General features: G+C 37.6%; 4 protein-coding genes across 6 annotated transcripts; 1 reads left to right on the top strand and 3 right to left on the bottom strand.

The window, feature by feature from the left end:
• Positions 1 to 50: 50 nt before the first annotated feature.
• On the bottom strand, positions 51 to 1812 carry LOC112197524 (photosynthetic NDH subunit of lumenal location 3, chloroplastic). Of its 3 annotated transcripts, none has more exons than XM_024338249.2 (3): positions 1612 to 1812; positions 693 to 943; positions 51 to 495 (listed from the first exon to the last, which is right to left on the bottom strand). In XM_024338249.2, the coding sequence occupies exons 1-3, from the start codon at positions 1643 to 1645 to the stop codon at positions 490 to 492; spliced, it is 291 nt and encodes a 96-aa protein (XP_024194017.1). In that variant the 5' UTR covers positions 1646 to 1812; the 3' UTR covers positions 51 to 489. The 3 variants fall into 3 exon arrangements, with proteins under 3 accessions (XP_024194017.1, XP_024194015.1, XP_024194016.1); XM_024338247.2 differs by having other exon boundaries at positions 51 to 374; positions 1612 to 1805; XM_024338248.2 differs by lacking the exon at positions 1612 to 1812 and adding an exon at positions 1383 to 1597 and having other exon boundaries at positions 51 to 374.
• A 1980-nt stretch (positions 1813 to 3792) lies between these two features.
• On the bottom strand, positions 3793 to 4675 carry LOC121053020. The gene is made up of 2 exons (XM_040519326.1): positions 4515 to 4675; positions 3793 to 4157 (listed from the first exon to the last, which is right to left on the bottom strand). The coding sequence occupies exons 1-2, from the start codon at positions 4639 to 4641 to the stop codon at positions 3823 to 3825; spliced, it is 462 nt and encodes a 153-aa protein (XP_040375260.1). The 5' UTR covers positions 4642 to 4675; the 3' UTR covers positions 3793 to 3822.
• A 784-nt stretch (positions 4676 to 5459) lies between these two features.
• Positions 5460 to 8321, top strand: LOC112197803. The gene is made up of 3 exons (XM_024338663.2): positions 5460 to 5695; positions 6257 to 6962; positions 7092 to 8321. Exons 2-3 carry the CDS (start codon positions 6276 to 6278, stop codon positions 7524 to 7526), a joined length of 1122 nt encoding a protein of 373 aa, XP_024194431.1. The 5' UTR covers positions 5460 to 5695; positions 6257 to 6275; the 3' UTR covers positions 7527 to 8321.
• Positions 8322 to 9547: 1226 nt separating this feature from the next.
• LOC112197804 (gibberellin 2-beta-dioxygenase 6) lies at positions 9548 to 11305 on the bottom strand. The gene is made up of 3 exons (XM_024338665.2): positions 10778 to 11305; positions 10311 to 10632; positions 9548 to 10042 (listed from the first exon to the last, which is right to left on the bottom strand). Exons 1-3 carry the CDS (start codon positions 11224 to 11226, stop codon positions 9812 to 9814), a joined length of 1002 nt encoding a protein of 333 aa, XP_024194433.1. The 5' UTR covers positions 11227 to 11305; the 3' UTR covers positions 9548 to 9811.
• Positions 11306 to 13268: the final 1963 nt, after the last annotated feature.

Below are 13268 nucleotides of genomic sequence, written 5' to 3' on the forward strand. Positions count from 1 at the left end.
TGATGAATCCCCTAATGAATTTGATGGTCAAATGACTTGATCTGTGTAGATGAGTCAAGGAAGTATGTAACATCCTTATTGTGTATTCTAATACTTGGATCAAAGAAATAAAGGAAGAAAACAAGGAATATGAATGAAGGAAAGAGTCAAAGTTTCGTGGTTGTGTAGCACTGTACAAACTGGAGTCAAGTTTTATCTACAAGATGAGATTGCTTTATTGCTCCCTGGCAATATACAGATCAGTCTCACTCTATAACACCAATTTGAGGCATGCATCAAGGCATGAGAACCATCAGCTCCTGTAGAATGACACCGGCCTCGTTGTATCGGTCTTGAGTCAACGGAATGCTACGAATTTTCACTGCATGATCCAACTGTGCAATGAACAAAAAGCGTTTGTCAATTACCTCAACCACCATCTTACTAGTCACTAATGGAACATGCTTTGAACATGTTAGAGCAAGCGCGTATACGTTTGTCTCCTCCAATTTATAACTGAAAAGGAAGAAATGTGGCTTTCATACAAGGATGCAATGTGATTCAAAAACCATACTAGAAAAAAATAACTCTGCCTTTGTGATCTTCGCCCAATTGGGTTGCCATTTTCTTCTGGCATGCATCGAAAGATGCTTTTTCAAACTAGGGAAAACAATGAACTACAAACAAGTGCCTTAATTGTTTTAGTGGTTTACCTCTTCGATGGAGGAAAACAATTTGTTGCCAACTTCTGTCAGGGCCTTCTTCTGATCCTTTGGGACGTTAGAGATCAACTGACTTAGATCACAAAACAAGAACATCGATTTGAGGCGTATATCCCTTCCCTTCAAGTCCCACGAGTAAGCGTCGTCCATCAGATCACCACCAATCGACAGCAATTCATAGGCACACTTCTTAATCCTACAAGCAATTCCCTTTGATTGCATATCCACCATTTTATCATGACCTACATATAATGACATTGACAAAGATGATGAATACAAACTTAAGCACATTAAAAAGGTGCTAGTCCCATAAGCACTAATTCCCTCATTGCAAAGAAAAGCATACGCCTTGATTGCAAAGCAAAATGGTAGTGGCAAAAAGACTCCAAAAAGATGCTTCGTTTACTGTAATGCCTAATATAGTTAACATCATATGGGTAATACTGTTCATAATAAGTTCAACAGTTACGCAATTGCATAGTAATTATGCCAAGAACAAGTAGAACAACATTTCCAGGATTATTTGAGAGCACGAATGGGACTTGAGCTGAAACCAGCTAAGCCACTAGAATGAAAATTGATTCCTATGATCTATCTAAACCTTTGTTGCTGGACCCAGAAAGTTCATAGCTTTTCCACAACTCCATAATGCAATGGAAAATATCCAGAGGGGATTCTTACCTTCTTTTCTTTCTCTCTTTAAGCTCAAGAAACTGTTGGGAATATTGATTTCAATCCCTCATCCCAAGAAGAAGCATATATCAATCACGTAATCAAATATATATTATGTTCGTCATAGAGGCATACAAAACCCAGAGAAAGAAAGAACAATATTTTAAAGGTAACAAGATTCAAAGCAATAAAGAAAGAATTGAAGAACAGAGATAGTGAGATGATGAGTCAGGATCACCTGGATGGTCTTCTTGAAAACAAGGGTATGTCATGTGCCTGCAGTCTGCACTGTTCAACAGAGAGGCATGAACATATAAATTAAAGTAGTTTTTGAAGCAACAAAATATTTATGTTCGTTCGGTCATCAAAATATGTATATGTAAAAAAAAGAATGGGATATGAGAAAAAAAAAAAAAAAAACAAAAAAACAAGAAGGATGATGGGGATTGAGCAGTGGGATATGAGAAATATCTATGAAAAATTGGGGATGAGCTGGATTAAAAAGTAAAATAAAAATGAATGGTAAATAACTAAACATAAAAAAAGGGGTTACCCGTAAAGCTCTCTTACTCCATTATTCTGCCTATTTTCTCTCTAAGAATTTTCTTACAATAGTTGTAAAAAGTGGTGGTTACTTTTGTTAAATGTTTTGAGTTATTTTTCAATAAGAGTGATGACACGTTTACTTATTTGGAATGAAAAATAATCATGAATCGGAGACAACTGGAATAGGAGAAGAAAGGAAGAATCAATACCATCTCCCCTCTTCGTAATTTTCAGGAATCGATTCCTTATAAGGAGATGAGACCTACACTCATTCCGATTCCTTCATGTGTTAGTAAACGCATGAATACTTTTATTCGGAATCATTCCTATTCCTTTACGTGTTAGTAAACGTAGGAATAGTTTTACCCCGTAATCATTCTCTCTCATTCCAAATAAGTAAACGTGCCCTGAGTGAGAGAAGAATTGAATCAGAGGAGATTACATGACTTTTTATAGCATATATGTTTTAAATGAAAGTTTAAAGTTTTCGTTATTTAATGATTATGCTCTTATCTATAGTCTTTCCTTATAGGAAGAATATCACAAATGGTCACTCAACTTTTACCTATTCGACACTTTGGTCACTCACTTTTTAAATATATCATTTTGGTCACTCAACTATAACTATGTTATTCACTTTGATAATTTTTTTCATAATAAAAAAATTATTTGGTACAATGTTAAGAATATTTTCGTCCAACCGTGAAAAATTGAGAAATCTGAATTGGAATGATTGAGATAAGTGATTAAAATGAGACAAAATGCTCATTTGGTGATTAAAGTGATTGACAGAGTAATAGTTGAGTGACCAAAGTGATATATCTGAAAATTGAGTGACCAAAGTATCGAATGAGTCATAGTTGAGTGATCATTTGTGAAATTCTCCCTTCTTTATATTTAAACTTTTAAGAAACAAAATTTACGTAAGTTTACATGTACGTCTCTTCTCTCTAGTTCTTATTTTCTCAAATTTTGAGTTAATATATCAAATGCTTAAAATGAAGGATTCAAATTTGCTCACCACTTTTATTTTGTGGTGATATCACTACCCTATTAAAACTTGCCACGTCATATATAATTAATTGAATACTTAAAATATAATTTTTTAATAAAACATCAAGAAAACTATAATTATATTTTATAATACGTGACAGTTTTTTATTGAGTGATGGTATCACCACTAGGGGTGGGATCGGTTTGGCTCGGCTCGGAAATGAGCCTATACCGAGACCGATACCGGAAGTTTAGCAGGGTAACCGATTGATCCCGAAACCGATCAATTCGGTACAGTGTCGGCACCAATCAGTTTCAACAGTTCGCAGATGGAGATGAAGAGCAGGCTGGGGCTTTAGAGTGGCGAAGCGACGCCAACTTATTCCACCCGGGCTTCCACGCGCATGACACCACCACCTCGCCGTCTCCGTCAACCCGTACCCATGGCTCACCACGAATCCCAGCAACTCGATCCGACACAGAACCGCCATGGGAACCGCCGTCATGATCTGGTTTCGGCTCAGTTCTGTCAATACGGTATGCTTTTCACCCACACCGGTGCCGACCCGTTTGCAGAGGTTTCTGTACGGTTCGGATCGGGATTCCGGCGAAACCACTCATCATACCGACCCGATCGGTTTCGGCTCGGATAGGACGGGATCTGTTTCGGGATCTCGGTTTGGAATTCCCAGCCCTAATCACCACCAAAGTATTGGTGGTGAGCAAATTTGAATCCTAAAATGAATGCCTTAACAAAGAGTTAGTAAAACATTGCGATCTAGAGTTTGACCTTTTAGCTCTCTTTTTGTGTGCCTTTCAATCTTTTTTTTTTCTATATATAAGAAAAGTAAAATTACAAGCTTAAACCTCTAGTACAACCCGACCCAATTTGTCGAAAATGACCGCATTTCTAACTAAGGGGGCGGGGGAAATTAATTTCCCAACAATCACCTGAACCTCTATAGTGTCTTAAGTTTGCTAAAGCATCAGTAGGAAAATTTGCTTCTCGAAAAACATGGTTAATGGAGAAGTATTCGAAGCAGCTAACGATCTTCTTAACGTCTTGAATGATTGCCTTGAATCTCCAAGGAACACCACATTTGTTTTGGACGCAGTCAATTATAAACTTGGAGTCTCCTTCCACCAAGATTTTCTTGATGTTCTTCTCTTTTGCTTTAATTAAACCTTCTCTGAGAGCAAGTGCTTCAGTGGTTGGAATAGAAGATTTGTCAACACAGCTAGCACCTGCCACAATAGGAATGCCATGTTGATCTCTGATAATGAAGCCAGTTGTAGAAGATTTTACTTGATTCACTGAACCATCAAAATTGATTTTGTGACTATCAGCTGGTGGGGGATGCCATTTAATGATGGCATGCTGGTTTTTGTTTGTTTTTTTTGCACAAACCGAATTGTGATTCATTTATAAATTCCAATAGGTAGAAATAGCATGAACTACACTAAGAGGATTTAGTGTAGCATTCCTAAAAATTGAATCATTTTTGTCTCTCCAAATTTGCCAATATAACATGAGTATTTTGGCAAATAAATCTTGATCATAAGGTTTATTAATAAACAAATTCCTGAGAATTGGGATAATACCTGCACTCCAATCAGTGGTGTCAATTAGACCCGCATATCTCCAAATAGCCATAGTAACATCACAGGAGCCGAAAATATGATCTGCAGTTTCATTATCACTTTTGCATAAGGGACAAAGTATTATCATTTAACAAACTAAATCTAGTTAATCTATCCCTAGTTTTAAGTCTTCCTCTTATGATCAACCAGTTAAAATTTTTTACTTTCGGAGGTATATTAAGCCTCCACATTTTCCTTAATGGATCAACATTATGATGATTAAGTTGATCCTTTCCTTGTAACCAAGTGGCAGTTTTGATAGAAAAGCAGCCATTGCCGGGCCCCAAATAATGAATATCTTCCTGATCATAAATAGGAATAGGGATACTAGCTAGTAATTTGATCAACAATATCATGGCTTCCTGTTTATTCCAATCAAGTAGTCAGAGATAGTCTCACTCCAGTTAATATTACATTTTTGAGAGTTTGAGAGAAGGTTTACCAGAGGAAAGGGGAAAACCCAATTGAAGGTCCAGAAGTTGATGCTCTTTTTCAATCTATTAAGAACTTTCATCATTCATAACTTCTAGTTTTCATTCAGGCATGCAAAATACCGTCATGAAATTCATGATTATGAGAGAAGTCCTAACTAGTACAACAATTTAAAGAACTTAAATTTCAGTTTACAAATCAATTGTTTGTCAAGTGACTGATACCCAAATTTTAAGCTTATTCTCATTCCTAATTCCGCTTGCCACAAAGTTTGAGTCGATATACCATAAACCAAAGAATCAGATGCCTCAGTAAATAGTTAACGACAAAATTTGGCATCACATCATCTCTATAGGGTACCTTTTATTCCAAAATTTGGCATCACATCATCTCTATAGGGTACCTTTTGGTTATGCGATGCCACACTCTGAATTCTGATTCCTACGAGCACTCAAAAATATATCTATATATTCTAAAAAATATATATAAAAAAAATAGTCAAATAGATAATTCCCACCAAGTGGTCACGTGATATGCACGAAGAGGGTGAGAATAAAAAAGAAAAAAGATAGAGAGAGAAGAGAAATCCCCAAATCGCGAATTGCGGCAGCGGCGGCCGGAGTAGTACTGGTGGTGGCAACTCCGCGGCGAATCGGGAAAGCCCCCCAAGTTTCATTCTTTCTTGTTGGCATTGTCTCGTCTTCAACTGGGTATCTTTTCCTCTCTTTCAAATTATTTGGATTTTTGTTTCAATTTTAACTCTCTCTTTGTTTCGAATGCCTGCTTTTCAAGGAATTTAGGTCTAAAAATTTCAGACTGAGAAACAAGAAAAGAGTAGCAAAGTTTTAAACTTTGGAACTAGGGCCTCTCCGTTTGTTGACTTATGAATCATAATCATATAGATAGGCAATGTTAAAAGAATTATCAGAATGAGAAAGTTGAATCAATCTCAGAATTGTTTATATTTTGGGTAATGTACATTGTTGAAGAACTGGGAAAGTTGGATCAATCTCAGAGTTGTTAAGGAAGATAAATGGAAGTCTGGGATCATAAAAGATTATATCTTTTTCATGCTAAGGATTTTTCATGTAAGTTGTAAATGGGGGATTGAGTTTTGAAATTTTAGTCTTTGATACAGCTACTATATAGTTTTAGTGGTGGAATGAGAGTCTATTGCAATGTATTGTAGTGTGGTAACTTGGAAGATGGAGTGAAGGTTAAATTGGATCTGGTCTTACCTTTTTAACCATGTGATTATATTATACTTATAGGGCTAGGTGAAATAAAGGAATGTTTGGAGTTACTGCTAGTGACGGAAGTAGGAGACGTTTACCGCAATGGATGCTGGGCGGGTCATCTACTGGCCAAGAGGGGAAGTCCAGCAATGTTGAAGAAAGGGGCAACCAGCTTGAGGAAGGACTTGCTTCTCAAGAGGCAGAAACTGTGACTGCAAAACCTGGTAAAGGGATCTGGCGTCGTGAAAAGGAAACACTGGGAGAAGGCTTGCATGTTCTTCAAAAGTGTGAGGCAAAGAAAAGAAAGAGAAAATCAACTCAACAAGATGAAGAATTTGAAGGTAATGACCCAGTAGCTGTTCTAGAGAAGAAGTGTAGTGGGCGTGGGAGAAGAAAAGTTCAGGAATCTATTGCTGCAGATAGGCAAAAAGCAAAGGCTCCTGGAAAAGGGATTCATGAAAAGAAAACGTTGGGAGAGAACTCATACATTCTTGCAAAATGTGAGACAAAAAGGATTAGTAGTAAAACTAATGAACAAGATACGGATTTTGATGGCAACGCACCTGCAAGTTTTACAGAGAAGATTGGACGTGAGAGAAGAAAAGTTCAAGAAACAGCTGTCCTGAAGAGACAAGAAGCAAAGGATTCTAGCTGTGGAAGTGGTGAGGAACGAGAAGTCCAGACTTCAAGTGATGATGATGTTGAACTGACAGCAGAAGATTTAGTGATGATTGCTGAAGAGGTTAGTTGCTCTTTCCTTGGCACTAAAGGAAAACTGAGGAATATTACTTCACTACTAATGACTGCTTTTGATAGTACAAAGTTTCTATCTTGTACATGGAATCTAAGGTTTGCTACCACCGTTGTGCAGTACATAAAAGCTGATAGGAAATTAGTGCCAGAAAAAGCATCAAATCAAGAATGTGAATCAGGCAGCAGACTTGCACTAAGAGTCGCTTCCAGTTGTAAGTCAGATGATTCTATGGACTCCCAAAACTGTAACGCAAGATCACTCATCCAAGATGCTACCAGGTCTAAGCCTAACGGGAGCTCGACTAGTGAAGAAATTGCCTTGAACTCCAATAGAACAGGGGATCCTGCTCAGGACATGCTGGATCTGTTTTTAGGCCCCTGGCTGAAGAAACCTGTCGAGAAGGAAGCAAGGACTGACATTTTGACAGACGATCTGGCATTTTCCTACAGAGTCGAGTCACAAACTCATAGTAATGTTGTTAAAGAAGAAATTGCCCCCATAATGAAGAAGAAGACCAGTCTGAAAGACAAGGTGGCAATGTTTCTTGACTGAATCAGATGTTTCAATCTGTTACAGAACCTCTACAGGACAATGAAGTGTATAGCTTTTGTTCCTTACAAGACACTGAAGATTGATTGGATACACCGATTAGTCTTCTGTGCAGATTTATCATCTCGCGGCCGATGTTGCTCAGCTACAAATTTCTACTCTCAAAATTGGTTTTCCAGCACAAACCCTAGGATTTGGTGAAAGGGTGTATATTACTTGACACTAGTATCAACTGCTTATTCTTTTTGTAAATCTTTTGAGTTGAGATATCAGTTAGGTGTATATACTCAAAGAGATGCTGTTTTAGTAATATAGTCATTCAATTTAGTAAGGTTTAGGGTTTTAGGGTTGTTATTACAGTTCTGGTGAAGCAACCTTCAACATCATTTGACATTATTTTACGGCTGAAGTTTAGGGCTTTAGTGTTACTCAGTGCTGTCTCGTTATTCTTATGTTGCTGTGTTCATTCTGTATTCTTGTTTTTCTTTGTGCTGTCTTTTGTTTTTAGTTTGTGTTGTCCTTTCTCTCACTCATTGATTGGCTGCATCGATTAGTCCTCTGTGCAGATTTATCATCGCGCCACAGAGGTTGCTCGGCTAGAAACTTCTACTCTCAGACTTGGTTTTCCAGCACAAGCCCTAGGATTTGGTGAAAGGGTGTATATTACTTGACACTGGTATCAGTTGCTTATTCTTTTTTGTAAATCTTTCGAGTTGAGATATCAGTTGGGTGTATATACTCAAGGAGCTACTGTTCTTGATCTGTAATATAGTCATTCAATTTCTCTGATATCATAAATTTTCTTGCATTACTACCACCATGTTTTGAATATGAAAGCTTGTCCTCCTTGTGCATTATTCAGCATATGGAGCAAGGTTTAGGGTTGTTATTGCAGTTCTGGTGAAGCAACCTCCAACATCATTCAACATTATTTTACAGCTTAAGTTTACTGCTTTAGTGTTACTCAGTGCTGTCTTGTTATTCTTATGTTGCCGTGTTCATTCTGTATTCTTGTTTTTCTTTGTGCTGTCTTTTCTTTTTAGTTTGTGCTGTCCCTCTCACTTGTTGATTGGTTGCATCGATTAGTCTTCTGTGCAGATTTATCATCTCGCCGCAGGTGTTGCTTGGGAAATTTTTACTCTCAAACTTGGTTTTCCCGCACAAACCCTAGGATTTGGTGAAAGGGTGTATATTACTTGACACTAGTATCAACTGCTTTGTAAATCTTTCGAGTTGAGATATCAGTTAGGTGTATATACTCTCAGAGCTGCTGTTTTTGATCTGTAATAGTCATTCAATTTCTCTGATGTCATAATTTTTCTTGCATTACTACCACCACGTTTTGAATATGGAAACTTGTCCTCCTTGTGCATTGTTCAGCATATGGAGTAAGGTTTAGGGTTTTAGGTTATTGCAGATTTGCAGTTCTGGTGAAGCAATCTCCAACATCATTCAACATTATTTTGGCTTGAGTTTAGGGCATTAGTGTTACTCAGTGCTGTCTTGTTATTCTTATGCTGCCGTGTTCATTCTGTATTCTCGTTTTTCTTTGTGCTGTCTTTTCTTTTTAGTTTGACGTAGGTCACGGATGTTACAGCTTCCAAAAGGCTGTCAATTGGTAATTGGTTTGGTCTGGTAAAAATTGACTTCATGTCTGACACTATTATAGTCGGCTTATCCCAGATGTGTACAATTATAGCTGCTTTGGTATTTAATCTTTTCAACTTTATCGTCGGCTAATCCCAGATGTGAACAATTATAGCTGCTTTGGTATTTAATCTTTTCAACTTTACCTGATGGTCAAAATCATACGCTGGTGTGGAAACATCAGCTGAATCACTGTAGGTTGCCGACTTGAGTGTTCATTTTAATAGTGGTTGAACATTCAATAGCTTAGCTAAACAGATATGTTCTCCAAAAAGTATATATATTATTGAAATAGAAATAAATAAATAAATCTATTACATCTCCAATTGGAGCAGAAACTAGAAACCCCTCTGTTGGTATACAGTAGTACATGAATGTATATATAATTATAGTAATAACAATAATAATACCTAAAGCTACAAATGGTGTGGTGAGTATATATGGAGCAAAGAAAAAGGGAAAGAAAAAAAAATTATATTTCAAGTAACACTAATAAACAAGCTGAGATGTTTCCTCCTGGAAAAGACAGCAGTCTTTGACTCATGGGGGAATCAATTGCACTCCCTCCTTTTTCTTTTCTTTTCAACTTGCACTGATGAATCTGATGCCGGCATTATTCGATGCTGGCGCTCGTTTGCTTTCTAAATAAGAAATCTGGAGAGACCGACTTTATGGCCAAGTTTCTTGACATCTTCTTGAATTTGGCTCCTGTATTCTCCAAATGTGAACTTTCTATAAATGGAGGATTCTCTGCAACTCCCTATTAAAGAATCATAAGATGGGCACAGAAAGTATGCTATCGAATATCGTTCCGTTTTCTCGTTGGCCATGACCTTGTGTTCCACACTCTTATACACATCGTTGCTCCATGCCTGTGTATATATAATTAAGCAATTATTAACTAATCAAAAAGTCAATATAAAACATGTTTTATATTTGACATGCCTGCATGTTAATGTTTCACAATAAATAAGGATGTATGTTGAACCAACTGGTAACTGCACACCAGGCATGTCACATGCTGTACACGACACAATGTTGTGTTTATACTGTATAGTAATATCGGAGATAACAAGATGATCGATTATGTTGCCGGACTATGAATCTGAGTACAATTAAATTAAGCATCGATTAATATACCTGAAAAAGATCTCCAATGTTGACGATAAGCGCGTCCGGATTGGGTTTTACAGCAACCCATTTGGAGTCTTTCATGAGTTGAAGTCCTCCTACTTGATCTTGGCAAAGAATGGTGAGGAAATCACTGTCAGTGTGAGGCACTAGACCAAACATCTCTGGGGAAAATGGACAAGCCGGGTAGCGATTCAAGCGAAGAAAGCATGAGCTCGACTCACAAATGTCTCCTGCAGCTTCCTCTTGTTTGTCGAGATTATTAATTAGAACCCCAGCAAGCACTTTTGATAGGTTGGACATGGCTGTTGAAAATTCCTCCATCACTTCCCTGTTGCAATGCATGCATCAAAAACACTTCATTAACTTAAAAGTAAGGATTTTTATGTTTTTGAACTCGGATTAGGATATGTCAGGGGATTGATCCCCTTCATGTAACAACGAATACAAGCAAATGATTGGAACATATGTCATACCTTAGAGAGGTGAACTCCCCATAGCAAGTTTGGTCTGAGATTTTTGAGACAGGAATGTGAAAAGCTTCAGACCAAGAGAATTGAGTTGGGTGAGCTGCTGTTGGAGTCCCATACCTATAAGAATTGTTGAGAAGCCCAGAAGTTTGTTTCTTCTCAAAGGGTGCTGAAAACAACTTCACTTGCTCTCTCCTCATCTTCTTTATAAGCTCAGAGCTTATGCCATGGTTCACCACTTGGAAAAAGCCCCATTCTGAGGAGGCTCTACAAATCGCGCTAGCGCAGGCTAGCCTGTAACTCACGTCATGACTCTTCAACCCTTCAAGGTCTATCAATGGGAGCTGGCATTCTTCTGTGATATGGTTTTCATGTAGTTGAGGATTTTTATCGGATGGCTGGTGCAAAAGGGCTCCATAATGGTGCAGGAGAGGCGGGTTTGAGTCTACTAACATAATGGTATTGTTTGTCCTTGCTTGGTTTGCTTTCCGGTTTTGAGACTTTGATTTTGGAGTAGGGTGGGAAATGAGTAGCACCAAATGTATTTATATGGACTTGGTGAGGAGGAGGAGTAGGACAAAGACACAAAAAGAAGAGAACAAAATATGAACGGGTCAAGAATGGAGCTACCTAGTAGTGACATTTGTCACAAGGAGGCCTGAGGCTGACCTAGTCAGTCTACATTTTGGAAATAATCAGAAAAGCAGAAAAAAGGTGTGGGAAAATAAGGAAGAGATCCTAGTCCCAAACCTAACTCTTGCTCCTTTTGACTTTCTGAAACAACCATGAAAAGGTATTGATTCAATGCATATATAGGACTTGGGAGTTAGGAGATGGACCTTTTCCCCTAAGATATGGCAAACTTGTCTTCTGGATTTGACTCATCACATCTCTTCCTTTTCCACCAATTTTCTCAAGCAGCAGTAAATCAAGTTTCAGTGTTTCACTACAACACATTTTGTTGAAACAGAACTGACACACATATTATATGGTTTCTATCTTACCTAACCTGGTTCAAAATCTTAACTGAGGAACTTTCTTTTTGCTTTACAATAAGGAATCTAATTAGGAACCTAACTTGAGGAATAATTATCATTGATTGACCTTTTATTTTCTGCTGAGCTCATTTCACAAAAAGATTCTGGTTTTCGTTCTAGAGTTCTACCGTCTACGAATACCATCTTATTTATTGATGAGGCAGGCAGAGCTGCATATTATCCATCCACGATGTCAATGGGCAAAAGACAAATGCATGTGAGAGAGAACCCCCAACTGCTCTGTTTTCTCTTTGATAATTATATCCTAATAGTCCTTATAATTAAGCTTTTCATGACAGATAATTATATTACAAAAATTAATCCAAATCTTTTGACCCGTAAAAACAGAGGCTTGTAGGGTTTAGGAGAATGAGAATTTTTACTGCTAGTTGCATATTTGCATGTGCATTTCAGATTTGAAGCACATGTTAAGGGGCCCAATTCCAAAGTCATATATGTATTAGCCAAAATTCATATTCATTTATTCAGAGTTGAGAGACATTGTGCCGCCCAGATGAGTCTGAAATTCGACAACGTGATGTAACCAATCTATGTGGTGCTGGTGAGTGATGCCGCCCCAAACGCAAAGAGGCATAACATGTCTCTGTCACAGAGTCACTTGTCATTTCCACACTACTACTCTGAAACAAATTCTACCAAACATTGTCTGGCACTTGCGACTCACTTGTGCTCGAAGGATGAGCTTGATATACATTGTTGGTTGTCTTATTTTCGGCAGTTTCAGTTTTTGGAAGAATGATGATCATCTAACATGGTATGAAAGACCCTCCTCTGTTTGCTGGATATTTTGAGTTTCAATCATCCATCCAACAATACATACATGTGCATAACATGAACGTATAAGGCCAAAATCATTTCTTAATTAATATGAAAGTTTCTGAAACTTGACTCGTACTCGGAATTAAATAACACAAGGAACCAATCAGGCGGCTAGGTTATTTGGGAGTACTAGAAAGCAATAGGGCTGTCAATTCCGACACGACCCGATAACACGACTGAAAACCCGCACGAAATAAAACGGGTTGAACCTGCACGATTAAAAAGCGGGTTCAAGCCGCCATGACCCATTTAATAAATGGTCGGCCACGGGTCAACCCGCCAACACGAAGTGAACCCATATAACCCGATTATGCTAAGTAATTTTGGATGTTGGAAGTATTTGATCATAAGATTAGACAATTTGAAATATTTTGCTTTATAATTATTCGATTTAATTATTTATGAATTATATATAATTATTTATATTCTTCGTCTTGTGGAGTTTTTAATGAATTTAATCAATTTATGCATTTTTTCAGTTAAATGGGTCGCATTGTTAACCCTTAAATTGGTCATTTTGTCTAACACGACATGACCTATTTATTAAATGGGTTAAGCGGGTTGGAAACGGATAACCCGTTTAATAAATAAGTTGGGTTTGAGTTTAATTTTTTGACATG

This window comes from Rosa chinensis, chromosome 4, assembly GCF_002994745.2.
Source record: "Rosa chinensis cultivar Old Blush chromosome 4, RchiOBHm-V2, whole genome shotgun sequence".
NCBI lineage: Eukaryota > Viridiplantae > Streptophyta > Magnoliopsida > Rosales > Rosaceae > Rosa > Rosa chinensis.